Source organism: Equus caballus, chromosome 8, assembly GCF_041296265.1.
Source record: "Equus caballus isolate H_3958 breed thoroughbred chromosome 8, TB-T2T, whole genome shotgun sequence".
Classification (NCBI taxonomy): domain Eukaryota; kingdom Metazoa; phylum Chordata; class Mammalia; order Perissodactyla; family Equidae; genus Equus; species Equus caballus.
Window position 1 is genome coordinate 22,621,690 of NC_091691.1, and position 18,945 is coordinate 22,640,634.

At 37.5% G+C, this 18,945-nt stretch overlaps 1 protein-coding gene across 33 annotated transcripts in view; it reads left to right on the forward strand.

Annotated features, from left to right (window-relative positions):
• Nucleotides 1-18,945, forward strand: part of TMEM116 (transmembrane protein 116) — a 120,121-nt gene that overhangs the window by 46,622 nt on the left and 54,554 nt on the right. For 26 of the 33 annotated variants that reach the window (XR_011420816.1, XR_011420809.1, XR_011420812.1 and 23 more), the window contains one exon: nt 13,955-14,059. The exons of the other annotated variants lie outside the window; for them this stretch is intronic. Coding sequence is in view for 18 of the 26 variants with exons in the window: in XM_070220120.1 (XP_070076221.1) it covers nt 13,955-14,059 (105 nt within the window). In the remaining 8 variants the exon portion in view is untranslated. The remainder of the gene's footprint in view (nt 1-13,954; nt 14,060-18,945) is intronic. 33 annotated transcript variants of the gene reach the window in all.

Sequence of the window (18,945 nt, forward strand, 5' to 3'; positions counted from 1 at the left end):
AGTTTATTATCCAGTTTGGAAAGGTTTCAGAACCTTGTTTTGGATAGTTTCCTATGGAGAGAGATTTTTGATAAGAAGAAACTTCTCTCTGACAAGACAGGTTGACTATGCTGATCTGTCAAGGCACTATAGCCTTTTCTCCCAAAATTGGTTTGGAAGTGTCCTAGATGTTTTGGCTAGATGTAGGAAACCCAGAGCTGGTCATGGAGGAGACTTCACTCGGTACAGCCTCAGCACCCTCATGCCACTTCACTGAGCTGGAGCAGACGAAGCCAATTATTTACCAAAGCTTGCAGGCCCCAAGATAGTCTATGAGAAGAGAAAATATGCTTCAACTATATAAGCCATCAGAAGAAAAATAGTAGATAGTGCCCCTAACCAGAGATTAGGAGATCTTGGTCAATCCAAAATCAGAACTGCGTTTCATGTAGTTCCATGATTCTTTTAAGATTTAAGGTACTAAGCACCCAGCAAGACCCTTCTTGTCTCTGAATTCTCTTTTTAAAACTGAATAGTACCAAAGCGTGAGACATTCCAAGTCTGGCCTTAAATATAGTTTCCACCAGCTGTAAGTAAACAGGCAGAGCCATTTTCTTATGTAGCCAGTATTGGTCTTCTGATAATCTATTACTGTTGACCTATTTAACTTGACAGCACACCCAGGCATCAGTTTTACAGAATCAAAGTTTCCTAGAGTTCGTTTTTAAGTTCCTGAAGATATCACCTTAAGTCTGGTATCACAGTTAAGTTTCTCCTTAGACAAATTAGGATGAGAATATTCTAAGTACTTCTTTAGAGCCTAACCTTCACCTTTACCCCCATTTAGTTAGTATGAATTGTTTAAGAAATACTTTCTATTTTCTCTCACATTAGAGCTGGGAATTAGATGTTACAATTGATCCTTCTGTTATTCCATTAAAAAGCTAAAGGAAAACTGTTTCTTTACTCACAACACTTCTGATACCAATGTGTTGTTCCCACACCAACCAATTCCTCAACTCTCTGACATCAACTGGGTGTCCTACAATTCAAGTCTGATGCTAACTATCCAGAGTTAGCACAGATCCTGCAGGTTAAGGGCTCAGTCCCACAAGACTGCCCCCTGTTTCAGAGGCCAATTGCAAGTAGTGGGTCCCCAGGTGACCCACACTTCTGTCAGACTTGGCTACAAATTGGGACTTCCCATGACCCCCCTCCTATAATTTGATATAGTGGCTCACAGAACTCAGAGAAATACTTACTTACATTTACCAGTTTATATAAAGGCTATAATCAGACTACAGATGAACAGCCAGATGAAGAGATACATAGGGAAATGTCCAAAAAGATCCTGAGCCCAGGAGTTTCTGTCCCCGTGAAGTTGGGGTGTGCCACACTTCTGGCACCTGGATGTGTTCACCAACCTAGAAGCTCTCCAAATCCCATAGTTCAGAGACTTTTATGGAGGCTTCATCATTTAGGTGTGATCAGTTGTTAATCTCTAGCCCCTGTCCCCTCTCTGGGGGATACGGGGTGGGGCTGAAAGTTCCAAGGTTCTGGTCATGGCTTGATCTTTCTGGTGACCAGTCCCCATCTTGAAACTATCCAGAAGCCCACCAAGAATCACCTCATTAGAACAAAAGATGGTCCTGTCACTCAGGAAACTCCAAGGGATTTAGGAGCTCTGTGTAAGATGCTATCACTCCCATCACTCTTGAAATTCCAAGAGTTTTAGGAGCTTTGTATCAAGAACCAAGGGCAGAGAACAAATAAATATTTCTTATTATGTCACAAAAGCAAACTCAGACTTGACTCTTTTCCTTCTCTCCATGTTACTGGAACATTTCCATTTTTAAAAACTTTTCTATTTTAAAAAATTTGGGGGGCCGGCCCGTGACCGAGAAGTTAAGTTCGCACAGCGCACTTGAGCAGCACAGGGTTTTCCTGGTTCGGATCCTGGGCGCAGGCCTAGCACCGCTCATCAGACCATGCTGAGGTGGCGTCCCACATAGCAAAAGCAGAAGGACCTACAATTAGAATAAACAACTATGTACTGGGGGGACTTTGGGGAGAAGAAGGAAGAAGTGGTATGTATAACTTATAAAACTCATACACGTTCTTGATAAAAATCAAAATAGTAAAGAGGGGCATACAAATGAAAAGTAAAAGTTCACCTCCCTTTCCTGCCCCCAACTTTCACAGTTTGATCAGTTTAGGTTAAATGTCTCTACTTTTCAAAATTCTCCACTAGCTGGTTCTTGAGAAAAAAGTTGGGAGTGGGAGGAGGTGGGGCATTCCTTGTTTTCACAAGCAGATAAAGAGGTCCTAGATTTTCTGAGAGTCACAATAAAGCAAGAGAGCCAGTTACCTGATCTAAACAAACAAGATATCCAAGTTTCTAAATCTAGGTTTCAGTTCCGGTCTTTGAGCAGGGAGACCCTTTTAGAAAAAATCTTTTTGAAAACTGGTACCAGGATTTTTAGAACATAGTTTGCAGTTGTTAATCATTTTCACTGAAGCAGAATGAAAGAAAATGGGCTTAAGCAGTAGTGGGAAAGAATTTAGTTTGAGTAGAAACCTTGAGGATTGTTGTGACTGGAATAAATCATCATGGTCACTTTGGTGTTTCCCTATCAAATGTGTCCATAATTTTCATCTGTGTAAAATAGATTTGCTATTTTTATGTGAAGGCCAGGTGATACACTAGATAAGTGGTTCAGTGGTTCCTAGACTTTGGAATTTACAAATGTTAGGTAAAACAAAAAATAAATAAAAATAGTGGGAGTTGTTATGGTGTTGCTAATTTTATATTTTGCTAAGTTAAGAACACTTTAAAAACAACAACTATCTAATTTTATAAAAGGAATAACATTAATAGTAAAAAAAACCAGGTAAAATATAATCTCAGAATAAGGGATGATTTCTTTAAATTAGTGATATTAGCCATGTGAAAACTTAACTACATTGCCTATATTTTTCTCAATATTTCTTAGACCAGTGACCATTTTGTCAGGGATCAGCACTAATTTCTGAACCAGCATTTGGAAATTATTGTATTGAGTGGGCTTTCAAAGTCCTTTCCAGGTTTAGGATGCTAAGACTTCAGGACACATGAATATTTTTCTGTTTTGAGCTTTTTCTTCTTCTACTGGAGTGGGTATGGGATGCAAATTAGAACCAGGCTTATGCATCTCTTATAACTTTATTATGTGCCTGCAGTTGTTGAGTGCCTGCCTGGTTCGGATAATGAAAAGAGTTTTATAGGAAACCCAGAGCTGATCAGGAGGGAGAATTGGCTCAGTATAGCTGGGGCATCCTTATGCCACTTCGCTGAACTGGAACAGAAGAAATCAATCACTTACCAAGAGCTAGTGTTTTGTTCTGGAACTTACCTGAGAAGCAAAGTAAGTTTGAGAGCCATCAGAAATAATTTCAGTCTTTGAATAATAAGTTAAGATGTGGGGTTTCCAAGTACTGTTTCCAAGTACAAGTACTACTTCTTTTATGAATTCAGCTAACCAATAAACAGGTGTTACAGTGCCAGAATAACAGTTGCATCAGAAGGCTTTGTCTAGACTACAGCATCTGGCTCTGAAAGATGGTATCTGATCCGTGGTCTTCTATTCTATTAGAGGACTAGCTCTGCACTGAGTGGATTAATTTGGTTGTATATGATGGTCCCCCAGATCGGTCTTGGGATCAGGAACAAATTCCATGCTTTTCCCAAAAGGGTCTGGGAGTATTACTGTGCTAATATTTCTGTTTACCAGAGATAATTGCTGTGGAGAAACAGGAAGAGGGGAAACTGACAGTGCCAGACACTGTCCCAGTCAGCCTCTCTATTTCCTCTTGGCTATTCTAGTGTTTATTTTGACACAGGTTGAAGTGTCAGCAGTCATCTTTTCTTAGTGAACGAACTCAGTTTCATTTCCTGAAAAAATGTGCTAGTCAGGTACTTTAGAGATACCAGTTTGAATTGCAAATGACGTGAAGTTTGTTGCTTGGAGTTAAATCATACAGTTTGGAGTCAAAGAGACCTAGGTTCATATCCCAGCTCTGGCACCTATTAGCTATAATATTTTAACGCAAGTTAACTTCTCTAAGTCTTAATTTCCCCATGTAAAATAGGAATAATGATAGGATTCTTAGGGTTGTTGTGAAGATTAAATTAGATAAATGGAATGTGCTTGCCCTTACTGTAAACTGTTGTTCTTATTATCATTGTTTTTGGAGGTAAAATCCTCCAAGGAGGTAGGATCTTTGCCTACCTCCTTAAGAACAGAATTCACTTGCAGGCCTTTCATTTCCTCCACATACTTATTGATCCATTACTTTCTAAATCTGCCTGGCAATAGAAAGCAAGATCTATTAAAAAATATTCTCTCATCTAGGATTAGATTTCACGATCTTTGCTTGTTAATATCTCTCACTACTTCTCTGACCTCTTGGACTTAGCCTGCCTAAATCCAAGGCCTAAATTTTACAGTGGCTGGGAGTTTATATAACATTATTATTACAATTTTTGGAGTCTTCTAATGTTTTAAATATAATAGGAGTTCAAATAAACTTTTGCTAGTTGATAGCTGATCTCCCTGGACTTAATCTTATGTTTAGAGGCACTGGGCCCTTCTATATGGGTAGATATCCGATCCTAACCCCCTAAGCTAGAGCTTTTACCTCTTTTAGCCATAATGTACTAACCAACATTTGATTAATGCCGTGATCTGTGACAGAACAGATTTGTGTCATGACCAATCCCCTTTGTTAGAAGTACTCTTAACGACAACAAAAATCTCTTGTACCCTAGGTCCATGTAACAGAAGTAGCTTTACCTGTCATCCTAAGTGTTTGGGGACATCTAGAGTCTTCTTTAGAGTGAAACTCTCTCATCCTGTTTTCTTTCTCTCAGCAAAGGGGTTCTGTCTACATAGAAGCAGGAATGAAGTTGTTCACAAAATCTCCTCTGAGAGTGCTTTTATACTTGATTATACTCTGTTTCTATTTTCTATAATAAGCTTAAGCTGTCGTCTTTTCAATACAATTTTACAAAAAAGTAGAAAACCACACGTTTGAGATAGTTTTCTGTATGTTCATCTTCTAAAGGAGTGAAATAAATAAGCTGTTGAGGTCTTATTTAGTTTCAGGATTCAATTTTTTAAAAAAGGTCTGGTTCAGGGCCGGCCCAGTGGCACAGTGGTTAAGTTCGCACGTTCTGCTTCTCGCTGGCCCAGGGTTCGTCAGTTCAGATCCCAGGTGTGGACATGGCACTGCCTGGCAAGCCATGCTGTGGTAGGTGTCCCACATATACAATAGAGGAAGATGGGCACGGAGGAAGATGGGCACGGATGTTAGCTCAGGGCCAGTCTTCCTCAGCAAAAAGAGGAGGATTATCAGCAGATGTTAGCTCAGGGCTAATCTTCCTCAAAAAAAAAAAAGGCCTGGTTGAAAACCAGAACGGTGGAGTTACCTTGTTGGATCTGCTTTAGACTGGTGTAAGGGAGATTTTCGGCAAATAACTACTTACGTTAGTTTTTCATTAATTTAATAATAGAAGCAAAATAGTTTCTGCCACTTAACAGACCTTAAATAAGTCACTTTAAAAAACTAGTTCACTTATAGTTTTGGTTTTCTTGTCACAAAAATAGGGTGAAATGTCAGCATATATGTAAAAGTACTTTTAAGTTATAAAGGATTATATAAATATAAAATTAAGTAGAAGGTTCTTGTTTGGCTCCTCTATTATAGATTATTCTTTATACATGGTAGCCATTCAATAAGTATTTGCCTCACTGGGATTTTAGGAGAATAAAGATGATGGATTTGATGAATCTTGAGATTCTCCAAAGAATACAAAGTAGTTAAAATGATAAATTTATACTTAATCACTTCTGTTTGATATGAAGAATGTTAACATTAATCATAATGGTCAGGCTTGTTAACAGTATCTCTCAGGCTTTAACAAATTTTTAGATCTGAAAACTACGAGAAACGTCAAATTTAGAATGTTTAATCTTTGTGTGTCTCCTGTGAGAGTGGAGGCATCTATCAGATGTAATGACATCCTAGTTCCCTCTACTGGACTTAAATGAAATTACCTATTGCTTCTTAAAACCTCTTTCCTTAGCATAGAATGGTCAGTCTCTTTAAGTGGCGACAAGAGGAGACAGGAAGACAAAGGAATCAGATAACATTTCAAATTTTACTGCCAAGTTTGGAGAACTATGTAATTTAGAGGACATTACAAGTGGACGTCCTTTTATTGGGCTTCTCAGGTATTGTATTTTTTTGCAAATTGAAGGTTTATGGCAGCCCTGCATCAAACAAGTCTTTAGGCACCATTTTCCCCCCATTGCATTTGAAGCCTGAAGATGTGACCGAATTGCTGCAATTTCATGATAAAACTTGAATGGATGAGGAGTTGCTTCCTATGGATGAGCAAAGAAAGTCGTTACTTGAGATGGAATCTACTCCTGGTGAAGATGCTATGAAGATTGTTGAAGTGACAACAAAGGATTTAGAATACTACATAAATTTAGTTGCTAAAGCAGCAGGAGGGTTTGAGAGAATTGACTGCAATTTTGAAAGAAGTTCTACTGTGAGTAAAATGCTATCAAACAGCATCGCATGCTACAGAGAAATTGTTGGTGAAAGGAAGAGTCACTCAATGAGGCAAACTTCATTGTCTGGTTGCTACATTGTAGGAGGTTTTTTTGTTTTGGTTTTTTGGGGTTTTTTTTGAGGAAGATTACCCCTGAGCTAACTGCTGCCAGTCCTCCTCTTTTTGCTGAGGAAGACTGGCCCTGAGCTAACATCCATGCCCATCTTCCTCCACTTTATATGTGGGACGCCTGCCACAGCATGGCTTTTGCCGAGCAGTGCCACGTCCGCACCTGGAATCCGAACCGGCGAACCCCGGGCCGCCGAGAAGCAGAACGTGCAAACTTAACCGCTGCGCCACCAGGCCAGCCCCGTAGGAGTTTTTTATATATTCTAAATAATAGACCTGTATCATGTCGACGAAAATAATCCATATCCAATCTATAAATGAAAATTTGGGTGAGTTTATTCTGAGCTTAAATCTGAGGATTATAACCCGGGAGAGTCTTTCCACAAAGGAACAGAGCACTCCAAAGAAGTGGGGGTATAAGGGTGGTTATATACCCTCAAAGAGGATGTTTCACATAGGATTGAAATGTCCCTTTTACAATAGTCGCGAGACTGCTCTGTCGGCACAGCGATTGATGGAAATAGCAGGTAGGTCTTCTGTCTCTGTGAACACAGCAGGGTGGCAGTCTGTTGTCTCCAGCTGGGTGGTCACAGGTGAGCTGGGAGGTGAGTGCAGCAATCAGTTCCTAGCCTAAGGAAAAATGCTAATGTCGGGGGGAAGTTGCATCTTTATCTCAAGGGCCTTTGTTCTGGCCAAAGGAAATGTCTAAGCAGATATGCAATGCGTGCTCAATAGCCAGTCAGGCCCTTTTGGAGGAAAAAAAAGAAGTCAGGCCGAATTAGGTTTATACCAAATGGCTTCCTCATATACTCCAATATATCCTATTGCTTGCCATTTTTATTTGTCAATCAGATACATGATTTGCAAATATTTTCTCCCATTCGTTAGATTGTCTTTGCACTTTCTTGATAATGTCTTTTGATGCACAGAAGTTTTTAAAAATAATTCATTGAGGTGCAATTCACATATAAAATTAACCATTTTAAAGTGAAGAGTTCAGTGGCATTCAGTACATTCACAATGTTGTGCAACCACCGTATCCATCTAGTTCCAAAACATTTCTATCATTCCAAAGTAAAACCCCTTACTCATTAAGCAGTTTCTCCCCATCTTGCCTACCCTCAACACCTGGAAACCACCAATCTGAATTCAGTCTCTATGGCTATATCTATTCTGGATACTTTGTAATAAAAGAATCATTCAAAATATGAGCTTTTGTGCCTGGCCTTGTTCATTTAGCATAACGTTTTGAAGGGTCATCCACCTTGTAGCATGTATCAGTACTTCCTTCCTTTTTATGGCTGAATAATATTCCATTGTATGTATATATTACATTTTGTTTATCCATTCGTCTGTTTGTGGACATTTTAGCTGTTTCCACCTTTTGGCTGTTGTGCACAGTGCTTTTATGAACATGCATGTACATATAATTGTTTGAGTACTTATTTTCAGTTATTTTTTAAAAATTATTTTATTGAGGTCGTATTGGTTTATAACATTGTGTAAATTTCAGGTGTACATTATTATATATCATTTTATGAATAGACTGCATCTTGCTCACCCCTAATAGTCTAGTTTTTATCTGTCACCATACATATGTGCCCCTTTACCCATTTCACCCTCCCCCCTACCCCATTCCTCTAGTTAACCACTGATCTGTTCTTATCTATGTGTTTATCTTCCACGTATGAGTGAAATCATACACTGTTTGTCTTTCTCTCTCTGGCTTATTTCGCTTAACAGCATACCCTCAACTTCCATCCATGTTGTCACAAGTGGCACAATTTTGTCTTTTTATGGCTGAGTAGTATTCCATTGTGTATATATACCACATATTCTTTATCCATTCATCAGTTGATGGGCACTTGGGTTGCTTCCATATCTTGGCTATTGTGAACAATGCTGCAATGAACATAGGAGTAGCATAAATCTCTTTCTATTGTTGATTTCAAATTCTTTAGATAAATACTCAGTAGTGGAATAGCTGGATCATATGGTATTTCTACTTTTAATTTTTTTGAGAAATCTCCATACTGTTTTCCATAGTGGCTGCACCAGTTTATATTCCCACCAGCAGTGTATAAGGGTTCCCTTTTCTCCCCATCCTCTCAAACATTTGTTATTTTTTGTCTTGTTAATTATAGCTATTCTGATGGGTATAAGGTGATATCTCATTGTAATTTTGATTTTCACTTCCCTAATAATTAGGGGTGTCGAACATCTTTTCATGTGTCCATTGGCCATATGTATATCTTCTTTGGAAAAATACCTGTCATATCCTCTGTCCATTTTTTGATCAGGTTGTTCATTTTGTTATTGTTGTATGAGTTCTTTATATAGTTTAGAAATTTACCCTTGTCAGATATATGATTTGCAAATATTTTCTCCCAGGTGGTGGGTTGTCTTTTCATTTCATTCATGGTTTTCTTTGCCTTGCAGAAGCTGTTCAGTCTGATGTAGTTCCATTTGTTTATTTTTTTTCTTTTGTTTCACTTGCCTAAGTAGACATAGTATTCGAAAAGGTACTGCAAAGACCAATGTCAGAGTGTGTACTGCCTATATTTTCTTCTAGGATTTTTATGGTTTCAGGTCTTACATTCAAGTCTTTAATCCATTTTGAGTTATTTTTGTGTATGATGAAAAATAATGGTCTACTTTCATTCCTTTGCATGTGGCTGTCCAATTTTCCAAACACCATTTATTGAAGAGAGTTTCCTTTCTCCATTGTGTGTTCTTAGCTCCTTTGTCAAAGGTTAGCTATTGATAGGTGTGTGGTTTTATCTCTGGGCTTTCAATTCTGTTCTATTGACCTATGTGTCTGTTTTTCTGCCAGTACCATGCTGTTTTGAGTACTGTAGCTTCATAGTATATTTTGAAGTCAAGGATTGTGATGCCTTCAACTTTGTGGTTTTTTCTCAGGATTGCTTCAGCTGTTCAGAGTCTTTTGTTGTTCCATATCACTTTTAGGATTCTTTGTTCTATTTCCATGAAGAATGTCATCGGGTTTCTGATAGGGATTGCATTGAATCTGTAGACTATTCTAGGTAATATGAACATTTTAATTATGTTTATTCTTCCATGAGCATGGAATATCTTTCCATTTCTTTATATTGTCTTCAATTTCTTTCAATAATGTCTTATAGTTTTCAGTGTGTAGGTCTTTCACCTACTTGATTAAATTTATTCCTAGATATTTTATTCTTTTTGTTGCTATTGTAAATGGGATTTTATTTGTGACTTCTCTAAATGTATAGAAATGCAACTTATTTTTGTGTGTTGATTTTGCAACTTTGCTTTAGTTGTTGATTATTTCTAATAGTTTTCTGGTGGATACATTAGGGTTTTCTATAGATAGAATCATTTCATCTGCAAACAGTGAGAGTTTCACTTCTTTCTTTACAATTTGGATTTCTTTTATTTCTTTTTCTTGCCTAATTGCTCTAGCCAAAACCTCCAGTACTATGTTTAGTAAGAGTGGTGATTGTGGGTACCCTTATCTTGTTCCTGAGGGATGGCTTTCAGTTTTTCACCGTTAAGTGTGATCTTGGCTGTGGGTTTGTCATATATGGCCTTTATTCTGTTGAGGCACTTTCCTTCTATACCCATTTTTTTTTGAGAGTTTTTATTATAAATGGATGTTGGATCTTGTCAAATCCTTTCTCTGCATCTATTGAGATAATCATGTGATTTTTATTCCTTGTTTTGTTAATGTGGTGTATCACATTGATTGATTTGCAGATATTGAACCATCCATGCATCTTTGGAATAAATCCCACTTGACTGTGGTATATGATCCTTTTAATGTATTATTGTATTCAATTTGTTAATATTTTGTTGAGGATTTTGGCATCTTTGTTCATCAGTGATACTGGCCTGTAATTTTCCTTTTTTGTGTTGTCCTTGTCTGGTTTTGGTATCAGGATAATGTTGGACTCATAGGATGAGTTAGGAAGCATCCCATCTTCTTCAATTTTTTGGAATAGTTTAAGAAGGATAGGTATTAAATCTTCTATAAATGTTTCATAGAGTTTTCCAGAGAAGCCATCTGGTTCTGTACATTTGTTTTTCGGGAGATTTTGATTACTGTTTCAATCTCTCTCTTAACTTGTGATTGGTCTATTCAGATTCCCTATTTCTTCTTGATTCAGTTTTGGGAGATTGTGTGATTTTAAGAATTTATCCATTTCTTCTAGGTTATCCAATTTGATGGCATGTAGTTTTTCATGGTATTCTCTTATAATACTTTGTATTTCTGTGGTATCTGTTGTAATTTCTCCTCTTTCATTTTCAATTTTACTTATTTGAGTCTTCCCTCTTTTTTTCTTGGTGAGTCTAGCTAAGAGTTTGTAAATTTTTTAATCTCCTCAAAGAACCAGCTCTTAGTTTCATTGATCCTTTCTATTGTTTTTTTTTCTTAGTCTCTATTTCACTTATTTCTGCTCTAATTTTTATTATTTCTCCCCTTCTGCTGACTTTGGGTTTTGATTGTTCTTTTTCTAGCTCTTTTAGGTGTAGTTTTCTTGTTTATTGAGGTAGGCCTGTATTGCTATAAATTTTCCTTTTAGTACCACTTTTACTGCATCCCATAAGAGTCAGTTTGTTGTGTTTTCATTTTCATTTGTCTCCAGGTATTTTTTGATTTCTCCTTTGATTTTGTCATTAACCTAATTGTTGTTCAGTAGCATGTTGTTTAGTCTCCACATATTTGTGATTTTCCTACCTTTTTTCTTGTAGTTGATTTCTAGTTTCATAGCATTGTGGTGAGAAAAGATGCTTGATATGATATCAATCTTCTTAAATTTATTGAGGCTTGCCTTGTTTCCAAACACATAGTCTATCTTTGAGAATGTTCCATGTACACTTGAGAAGAATGTGTGTTCTGCTGGTTTTGGATACAATGTTCTGTATATATCTATTAAGTCCATCTGGTCTACTGTTTCATTTAAGGCCATTGTTTCTTTGTTGACTTTCTGTCTGGATGATGTATCCATTGATGTAATTGGGGTGTTGAGGTCCCCTACTATTATTATGTTGCTGTCAGTTTCTCCCTTTAGGTCTGTTAATAGTTGCTTTATATACTTTGGTATTCCTGTTAGGTGTATATATATTCATAAGTGTTATGTCTTCTTGGTGGAATATCCCTTTTATCATTATATGCTGCCCCTCTTTGTCTCTCCTTATCTTTTTTATCTTGAAGTCTGCTTTGTCTGATATAAGTATGGCAACACTTGGTTTCTTTGCTTGCCATTTGCTTATCATCTTCCATCCCCTCACTTCAACCAAATGGCAAGCAAAAGAAAGCAAGTGTTTTTTCTCTGTGGGTATTTTAAAGATGTTTCTCATGTTTTCTGGTTTGCAGTGTTTCTGATAAGAAGTCTGCTGTCATTCTTATCTTTGTTCCTGTGTATGTAATGTGTCTTTTTACTCTGGATGCTTTTGGTGTTTTCTGTTTATCACTGATTTTAAGTAATTTGATTATGATGTACCTTGGTGTGTTTTCTTCATGTTTCTTATGCTTGGTTTTATTAAGCTTTTTGGATATGATGGGTTTATATTTTCATCAAATTTGGAAAAATTTTGGTTATTATTTCTTCCAATGTATTTTGTTTCTCCCTCCCTTCTGGAATTCCAATTCCGTGCATTAGCTTGCTTGATATTGTTACACAGCTCACTGAGGGTTTGTTCATTTTTTAAATAGTTTCTATTTCTGTGCCTTCAGTTTTACTAGTCTTTTCTTTTGTGGTTTCTAATTTGCCATGTTTTTAATTTCGTATATTATATTTTTCATTTCTAGAATTTCAGTTTGGGTCTTTTTTATGTCTTATGCTTTCCTCTACCTTCTTGGTCATATGGAGTATATTTGTAATCATTCCTTTAACATTTCTATCTACTAATTTTTATAATCTCTGTCATTACTGAGTTCATTTTTATTGATTAATTTTTCTCTTTTTTGTGGGTTGTATTTTCCTGCTTCTTTGGATGACATAATATTTTATTAGATTCCAAACATTGTAGATTTTACATTACTGAGTATTAGATTTTTTTTTAAATATATTCCTTTAAGTTTGAGAGTTTTGTCTTAGATATAGTTAACTCTGAATCTATTTGATCCTTTCAAGGCTTACTTATTTTTTGAAGCTTACTTTTAAGCTTTGGTTTGGGCAATCTTCCATGTATAGATTGGACTCATTAGTGAGGCAATATTACTCTTATAATTCTATCTTTTTATTCTACAGTACTGCCATTCCCGCCTAGGTATTAGGAAGTCTTTCCACTCTGGCTGATGGGAACACAAACTTTTATTCTGAAGATTCCTTTGGAGATTGTTCCACCCACTCCTTTCTGGTGGTTCTTTCCCTGATCTTCATGGTTTTCTCTCCAACATGCATAGATTAATACTTAATCAAAGACTTGAGAGTACCTCTGCAAATCTCCAGAGCACTATATCTCTGTGTGACTACCTCTTCTCTGATAATCTGCTTCACAAATTTTAGCTGCCTTGGCCTCCCCAAACTCTGAACTCTGTTTCTGCAACTCACCAGGACAGCCTGTCTCTGTTTGGATTCCACCTCACTGCACTCACTTTTTCCAGCCAGTGAGCTGGGGCACTTGATGGGGTCAACTTGTTTGTTTGTTTTCTTTCAGGGATTGCATTCTGCACTGATTGTTATCCAGTGTTTGAAAACTGGGTGTTTTTATATATTTTGTCCAATTTTTAGTTTTTAAGGCTGAAAGGCACATTCTATTCCTATCTCATCAAAGATGGAAGCATAAATTTCTTCCCTTGGATTTTGTCCTGCTAGTTCCTTGCTATCTTGTCAGTTCTTTGATGCTTTTAAGGGTTTAAAAAATACTTTATCCAGCATGTTTAGTTCTTTTGAATAGGAAGTTTGGTTCAAATAGCTTGGGCTGTAATTATTAGAAGTGGAAATCCTTATGATCTTTTCAATTAAAAAAATAGAAAAAGATTCTATGATATCTTCATAAAAGTGCGACAGTTGGTTGAGAGGAGGTGGATAATGCTGTGGTTCCTCTGAATAGTCAAAAGGATAAAATAAGGAAGCTGGGACATAGTTTAGGTAAGCCTGGGTAGAATTCCCAGGCTTGATCTGGTTTTTCATGGTATGGATACTACATGGTAAGTTACTAACAACTGAGAGGTAGGATTCCTATAGTAGAAAATAATGGAATAAATTGAAGGAAGTTAGAGTGGGACAGTTATGATGGGTTGTTTTAATTTTCACCTAGATATTCTACATTTCCTCATTTCTCTACACTGTCAATTACATCTGGTATTTATACAAAGAGCTGAGGATGAAACACAAGCTGCATGGACAGAGCACATTTCCACCGGTAAGTTTTATTTAGAGCTAATAGTTAAGAACAGTGTGCTAAAAGAAACCCATATATCCTTGAAACACACTCTAAGCACTCATGGCTGGCTAGGTGAATTCATAGAGGTTAATAAAGAAAAAGAAAAACCATGTTCTCATAGAGTTTCCATTGTGTTAAAATAATTTCCTCTTCTCTCTTGCCACCAAAAAAAGTGCATCTGATTATAGGAAACATTATTTACAGTACTCCCATTCTTGCCTGGTTCCATTCAGTATGGGAAATCTTTCTTGGCTCCATGCCAATCCATCACTGTTGCTAGAGTAAAGAAAAGATCTTGGAGAAGAGTCAAGGAAAGTAGTCAGTCTGCTAATACAGGATTTGGGCTACAGATATTGGAAATGGAGAGTTTTTGTTCTTCTCTGCTATATTTCTCCAGTATGAGTGGGTAACTGATATTTGTTTGCAGAAGGGCAGACGAATTACTGTATGATTATCAGAAAACAAGACAAAACCAGGGAGCAGTTGTCTTACTTTCTTTGGTTTACAAAAAGTTTTGGGCACTGCCTAGCATTACAATTATAAAAGAGAGAAGAACACTAAGTCAGTACATCTGGATTCTTTTCTGTGAATGCATATTTTACATATTACATAATTCACCTATTTCAAGTGTACACTTCAATGGTTTTTAAATAAACTATCCAAATTGTACAGTTATCATCATAAATCAGTTTCAGAATGTTTTCTTCACCCTACTAGAATTCTTCATGCCTTTTACTGTTAATTCACTTCCCATCTCCTGCACTAGGCAGCCACTAATCTACTTTCTGTCTCCACAGATTTTCTTTTTTTTGAACATTTCATATAGATGGAATCATACAATGTATAGTCTCTTGTGTCTGGTTTATTTCACTTAGCAGAATGCTTTAGAAGTTTATCCATTATAGCATGTATAAGTAATTCATTCCTTTTTATTGCTGAATAGTATTCTGTTGTTTAGTACTTTATACTAGGACTAGTTTCTTATTTCTGATTCCTTCAGTATATCACTATATCACTGAGTGATCTTGGCAGAGGACATTTTTATGATGTTAGAAATTTTCATTTCTTTAAATGTCTTTATATGTTTTAGTCGTCTTATAGACATCCAGTCTTCTTATTTCTGCAGTATTCATTTTGTTGTGGTTTTTTGAAGGGGAATTTTTATTTAAGGGCACCATGGAACAAATTAATCTGGAAAGCCTGCCAACATACCTTTCCCTACAGCCTACAGATCAGTTCTAGAACAAATGAAAGTGGTATACTGTCACACAATGATGAAACTCAATAAATATTTGTTGAGTGAATAAATGATACTATAGCATTGTGAAAAGAGCATTTGAAGGTGAATCAAGAGATCTGTCTTCTAGACCCAGTTCTTTAATTAATTAATTAATTTATTTATTTTAAAGATTGACACCTGAGTTAACATCTGGTTGCCAGTTTTCTTCCTTTTTTTTCCTTCTTCTCCCCAAAGCTCCCGAGTACATAGTTGTATATTCTAGTTGTAGGTCCTTCTGGTTGTGCTTTGTGGAACGCCTCCTCAGCATGGCTTGACAAGCAGTGCCATGTCCGCGCCAGGATCCAAACTGGCAAAACCCTGGGCTGCCATAGTGGAGCACACGAACTTAACCACTCAGCCATGGGGCCAGCCTCTAGACCCAGTTCTGTCATTTATCTCCTGTGTGACCTTGGCACATCATCTCCCTTTCTTGGGCCTTAATTTTTCATCATAAAATGAAGTTTTGGTCTGTGTGATCTTTAACGTCCCTTCAAGCTCTAAAATGCTATGATACTCTTGAATCCTCATCTGACTGACTTCTTAAGAAGATATTCTTCTTGCTTTTTTTCTAGGCTTGTTCTAGATACATACTGTTGGAGAAGGGGAGGGGCATAGAATGCTTTTAAAGCTTTTCTGTCGCCTTTTTTTTAAAAAAAAAGATTTTATTTTTCCTTTTTCTTCCCAAAGCCCCCTAGTACATAGTTGTGTATCTTTAGTTGTGGGTCCTTCTAGTTGTGGCATGTGGGACACCGCCCCAGCATGGCCTGATGAGCGGTGCCATGTCCGCGCCTAGGATTTGAACCGGTGAAACCCCAGGCCGCCGAAGTGGAGTGCGCGAGCTTAACCATTCAGCCATGGGGCTGGCACCTTTTCTCTCCTTTTTTTTCCTTTTTTGCTTTAAGGAGAAAGGGCAGTGGGGAGATCGTTAAAAAATTAACGTGAAGAGACCTCTTAAACAGCATCCTGAACAAGATATTACACTCTATACAAGCAGTGTTCAATAGAACTTTTTGCAATCATCAAAATATTTTATGTACTGTCCAGTTCAGTAACCACTAACCGTATGTGGCTATTGAGTATTTGAAATGTGGCTGGCATGATCGAGGAACTGAATTTTTAGGTTTTTTTTTTAAAGATTTTAGTTTTTTCCTTTTTCTCCCCAAAGGCCCCCCCGGTACATAGTTGTATATTCTTAGTTGTGGGTCCTTCTAGTTGTGGCATGTGGGACGCCGCCTCAGCGTGGCTTGGTGAGTGGTACCATGTCCGCGCCCAGGATTCAAACCATGGAAACACTGGCCGCCTGCAGTGGAGCGCGCGAACTTAACCACTCGGCCATGGGGCTGGCCCTGAATTTTTAATTTTATTTAATCTTGATTTTAATTTAAAAACAGGTAGCAGTGGCCACTGTATTGTAAGCACAGGACTGTATTTTGGTGCCTTTTTCTCTTGTTTACCTCTGGGGACTCAAAACTTATAATTATTCTTCTATATTTTAAACTTGTATAGTTTCTCAACTCGCTACAATTTAGTAACGACTCATGGCTATATATCCTTTTACATATTTGTCTGCATATTTCTATAATCCTAGGGCTGGAACATACTACAAAGAGACAATTAGTTCATTTTCCTCCTTTCAGGCAAATGTCTAAAAAGTTCAACAGCCTTATGGGGATAGTATTTCAAGTTTTTGTTCATTCATTCATTCATTCATTTACAAGCTAAGAATTTGGAATTTGGGAGAAGTTATTCGGCCACAGAGTCATTTCCTAAAGAAGTTACCATGATGAGACCAGAAGCCAAGGGACAACATGGGGGAATATTTTTCCGTGACTTGGGCTCCTGGCAGGAGAACAAATTAATCTTTGAAGGAAAAGAGAGTTAATATAAGATTAACTCTCCTATATGTATTCTACTGCTTTCTATGCATACAAATGTACATACTATACTTTATAACTCATGCTACACTAGTTCCAAGAAGAAAAACTGGCCCCAAATTTTAACTCACTGCCTATTATTTTGTCATTATAGCTTTATACCAGGAGCCTTGAAGTTTTTTGGGGGGGGGGGTGGGGAGGGTTCCTTTTTCTTTTTTTATTTTTGAGTTCTCTCTCTCTCTTTTTTTTTTTAGATTTTTTAAAGTTTTTTTCCTTTTTCTCCCCAAAGCCCCCTGGTACACAGTTGTATATTCTTCCTTGTGGGTCCTTCTAGTTGTGGCATGTAGAACGTTGCCTCAGCATGGCTTGATGAGCAGTGCCATGTCCGCTCCCAGGATTCGAACCAACGAAACCCTGGGCCACCTGCAGCAGAGTGCGCGAACCTAACCACTCGGCCACGGGGCCAGCCCCTCTGTTTTTTTCTTTTTGAGGAAGATTAGCCCTGAGCTAACTACTGCCAATCCTCCTCTTTTTGCTGAGGAAGACTGGCCCTGAGCTAACATCCATGCCCATCTTCCTCTACTTTATACGTGGGACACCAACCACAGCATGGCTTTTGCCAACCGGTGCCATGTCCGCACCCGGGATCCGAACCGGCGAACCCCAGGCCACCGAGAAGCAGAACGTGCGAACTTAACCGCTGCGCCACCGGGCTGGCCCCTTGAGTTCTCTTTTAGATATGCTAGCAAGACTTCTGCCCTAAACTATTATCAGTAAGCTTTTTGTCAGAGATTAATTGACAGCCAGGTAAGAACAAGAATTAAACACAGGATAGCCACCTGATGGATAGAGGATACAATAAAAAGAGAAGAAGGCACGGGAGTGGGAGAGGTTACCAAAGACTAATTTATACTGATTTTTCTTTTTACCTAAAGTCGACACTGACTATCCTACTTGAAATCATTTGCTGTTCTTGACCCAAAGTTCTTAGGTAAAATCAATTACCCACCTCTGATTATTGATTAATGGCTCACTTAATGCATATTGATCCCTAACGTTACCATTCTAGAAGATAAGATAACTACCTTAAAACGGAAAAAGGCTTCTATTCGATTATCTTTTCAAGGCGTTCTGTTCAAAATCTTTCACCCTAAGTTTCTAGTCGGGAGGGACCATCCTCCTGTAGGTTGTTTTACAGAGTCTAACACAACTGTGGATTTTTGAAATATTCTTTCTTCTAGAGTCCAATAGGTCTTATATCTAAAGGTCTTATATCCAAATAGATCCTGCCCTATTATACTAACCCTGGCTTATTATGCTTTCTGCTAGTCATTTTCTACATAACTTTCACTCCACCCATGAGGTCTGAAAAGTCCACAACTCCCTGGATCTAAAAGAGAAGAATATTGAACTGTTATTAGAAGATGGAGGATTACTGTGTGGTTTCATATTTGTCTTCTTAAGAGAATGTATTCTGGTATCCAAATCTTATATTAAGCTACTTCCTGCAGGCTCTCTCTGTGGCTATTGTTGTTGTTGTTGTACTTTTTAGAAGATAGTCATACAGATAAAATTCTCTTATCTCCAATCCTAAGGAAATAATTATTTCATTGAATTTTATAGCAAATATTGCTTGACTGAAGCAGGCTAGCTCTTGGGAATTTTTGTTCTATTAAATGTTTAAGTGATGACCTGGTATTTATTATAACGTG